At 39.9% G+C, this 3,040-nt stretch overlaps 1 protein-coding gene across 1 annotated transcript in view; it reads right to left on the reverse strand.

The window, feature by feature from the left end:
- The window catches only part of LY96 (lymphocyte antigen 96), a 48,344-nt gene that overhangs the window by 13,328 nt on the left and 31,976 nt on the right, over nt 1-3,040 (reverse strand). The window contains exon 2 of the mRNA XM_004697740.2: nt 1,683-1,772. Within this exon, the coding sequence (XP_004697797.1) occupies nt 1,683-1,772 (90 nt within the window). The remainder of the gene's footprint in view (nt 1-1,682; nt 1,773-3,040) is intronic.

Below are 3,040 nucleotides of genomic sequence, written 5' to 3' on the forward strand. Positions count from 1 at the left end.
TTTTTTTTTAAATTATGAATTGGGTGAAGGTTTACAGAGCAGATCACCAGTTTTATATTAGGCAATTCATACACATTTTGATTAATCTCATTCATAACTGAGATGTAATTAATTTGCATGCCCCTTCTAGCCACTGTCCCTTATGTGATGTGTTACAAATTCTAGCCTCTATGCCTAAAGTTATAACCCCATTTTCAAGTGAGTTCTATGTTACGCTAATAGACAGAATTAATGAGGGATGTATTTTGAATCCCCACCTTACTAAAGGGTGAGAACCAAGTTATTACTCTTTGTTTACTCAGGTATATAGTCTACTGGAAGACAAAACCACACCTCCATCAAAGCTGTTCCTCTGTGCATGAGAGCTAACTCAGAAACTGACAGAGGGAATTCACAGGACAAGTAGCACAGCACATTTGAGATCTCTCCCTATTTCAAGTAGCAGAAGCAATAGAGGCCAGGCCACACGAAGGCCAGAGGCCTACACATAAAGACCTTGAGACAGAGCAGAGCCAAGACTATGACACTGTGAGGCAGAGCAGCAGGCAGGGTTCCTGGCCATGAAGACCAGAGACCAGGGAACCATGTGACTGAGAGGCTGAAGACCAGAGAGACGTAGCTGCTGGCTGAAAAGAGCTGTGGGCTAATCACTATACCATTGCTGCTTATTGAACCTGAATTGTGGTATTCTGTTAACTTCCCTAATAAACTCCCTTAATTGTGAGTACGTATGTGTGAGGTCTGGGGGGCCATTGCCATGAATCATTGAACCAGCAGAAAGACAGAGCATGAGGGCAGAACAGTTGGTGTCAAACCAACCCGGGCGAAGAAGGTTGGAGGCCTGACTGACCTCTGCCTCTTGCCAGTGAGGACTTGGATTCTCCTCTCTTGTGTAGCCAGAAGAGGTCTGATATGACTTCCACACCACTTTCTTGATAGCCCTTCGGAACGCTGCCTTTGGGTAAATGCTACCCCTTTGATGCTGGTAGTTGATTATTCTTAGGTGTACATACCACACTGGTGTTACTGTTCCCCTTATAGACTGGTCTATTGTTTGGCTAAAAATTGAGCCACAGAGGGGAATTCAGTTTCAGAGTTGAAGGGTATCTAAAGACCATACCTTTAAGAGTTTCACCATCTCTATCAGACCAGTTGTAATTCTCTTTTTTTGAGTGTGGGCTGGACATTAGTGACTTGCTTCTAGCCAATAAAATATAGTAAAAATGATAGAAAGTCTCATGCATGATGAGACTACATAACATGATTACTTTCACTTCTCTAGTAGTTGCATTCTTATTGGCTTTAATAAAGTAAGTAGCCATGTTGGAAAGACCCACATGGCAAGCAACTGAGGTCTGGCCAGCAGACAGCAAGGAACTGAATTCTGCCAACAACTATATAAGCTTGAAAGCAGATCATTCCCCAGGCGAGCCTTGAGAAAAGACCCCAGCATTGGCCAACATATTGATAACATTGATGGGAGACCCTCAAACAGACCAGCTAAGTCGGATCTAGACTACTGACCTACAGAAATTAAGAGACAATGAATGTGCATTGCTTTCAGCCACTAAAATGTTGATAATTTTTTACATAGCAGTACATAACTAATGTACATACATTTAGAATACAATCATCATTTCTTGAGACTTTACTGGATCTACAAAAACGAAAATGAGACTTACTTGGAATGTAGGAAAGGACCAAAGTTCCTTTGGATTTCTTCAGTGTTACACAGGGCGTCACATTCAGTGAAATAGGGTGTTTCAGGTTATCTAAACGGAATAGAGATAATATCAATAGGTTATTATAAAGAACTTCTCATTAAATTCTGAGTATTGGTTCCCAAAAGACATGATCCATACCTATGATGAGAAGCATTAAAGTAGTTACAAATATTGTCCCAAAACATATTTTCATAAAATTACTTGTTCTAAGACTTTTAACCTAACCTTTTCTCTGGTCCTACCCTGGTAGGCAGCCATTGAACACTCAGTTGCTCAATGAAAGGTTCCTGGTTTTCTGCGGGATAAACAAATAACAGTTGGCCTCTGTAATGATTTCAGCCTTGGAAACCCTATGGGGCAGCTCCCATGGGGTAATTGACTCAACCACCCTGTTTGGCTTACTCTCTCCATTGCCTACCCTCCTTCACTCAACAACCTTTACCTTTGTTGTTGCTCCCATTGATCCAAAATGAAAAATTCACAATGGTGATTTGAGATTCTGGAAACTTAGAGAATGAAGGCATAAGTGAACTAATGAGGAAGCTTCCTAAAGAGTAAGATTCAATAGAGGAGTGGAGGGAAAGTTCATAAAAGTGTTCAGAGGGGGAAGAAACTATGCCAGTTTTGTTAATTTTGTATATGAATGCAACTCTTAAAATAGTGTTGGCATCTGTTAGTAAGGAACTGAGTTTAATTGCAAAATAAACTTCCTATAGAAATAGACAATGCAAGTGCATAAAATGAGCTGAGTTGATTCTTCTTTTACTTAATCATGGATGTTGTGCCATGGCTGTGACCAAAAATAAACAAACGAACAACAAAGAACAATCTCTGATCAAAATGTTCAGTAATGGTAGCTAGGCGCCAACCAGTCACAGTCTTCCTGCAGAAGAGGCAGTTGTTCATGGGGAAAATTAGCTGCACATTCCGTTTGCCCCTCCTATTCCTGGCTCTTCTCCTATCAACTTTTTACCGGTGTGCAACTTATTGACAGCAGTTACAATAATTGGTGGCGTAACTCTATCCTATATGTGAATTTTTTAAATCATTGTTAACCTCTCTTTTCCCCCTCCCCTCATGTCTAGTAATCATTAATAAACTTTGGTCTCTATATAGTTGCCTTTTCTTTTTTTTCATGTAAGCGAGGGAGGTGCTGTCAGCCATCCAAACAGATGAGTTTGAAAATTGTTTCCATGAATGCAATGGAATACATTTAACAAATATATTGAGTGTAATGGAGAGTACTTTGAAGATAAGGTTGTTTTGTAAAAAAGAAAACAAAACCATAGCTTTGAAAAAAAATCCCTGAAGGTAAA

Source organism: Echinops telfairi, unplaced genomic scaffold, assembly GCF_000313985.2.
Source record: "Echinops telfairi isolate 266 unplaced genomic scaffold, ASM31398v2 ScPeMD7_1;HRSCAF=3_0, whole genome shotgun sequence".
NCBI lineage: Eukaryota > Metazoa > Chordata > Mammalia > Afrosoricida > Tenrecidae > Echinops > Echinops telfairi.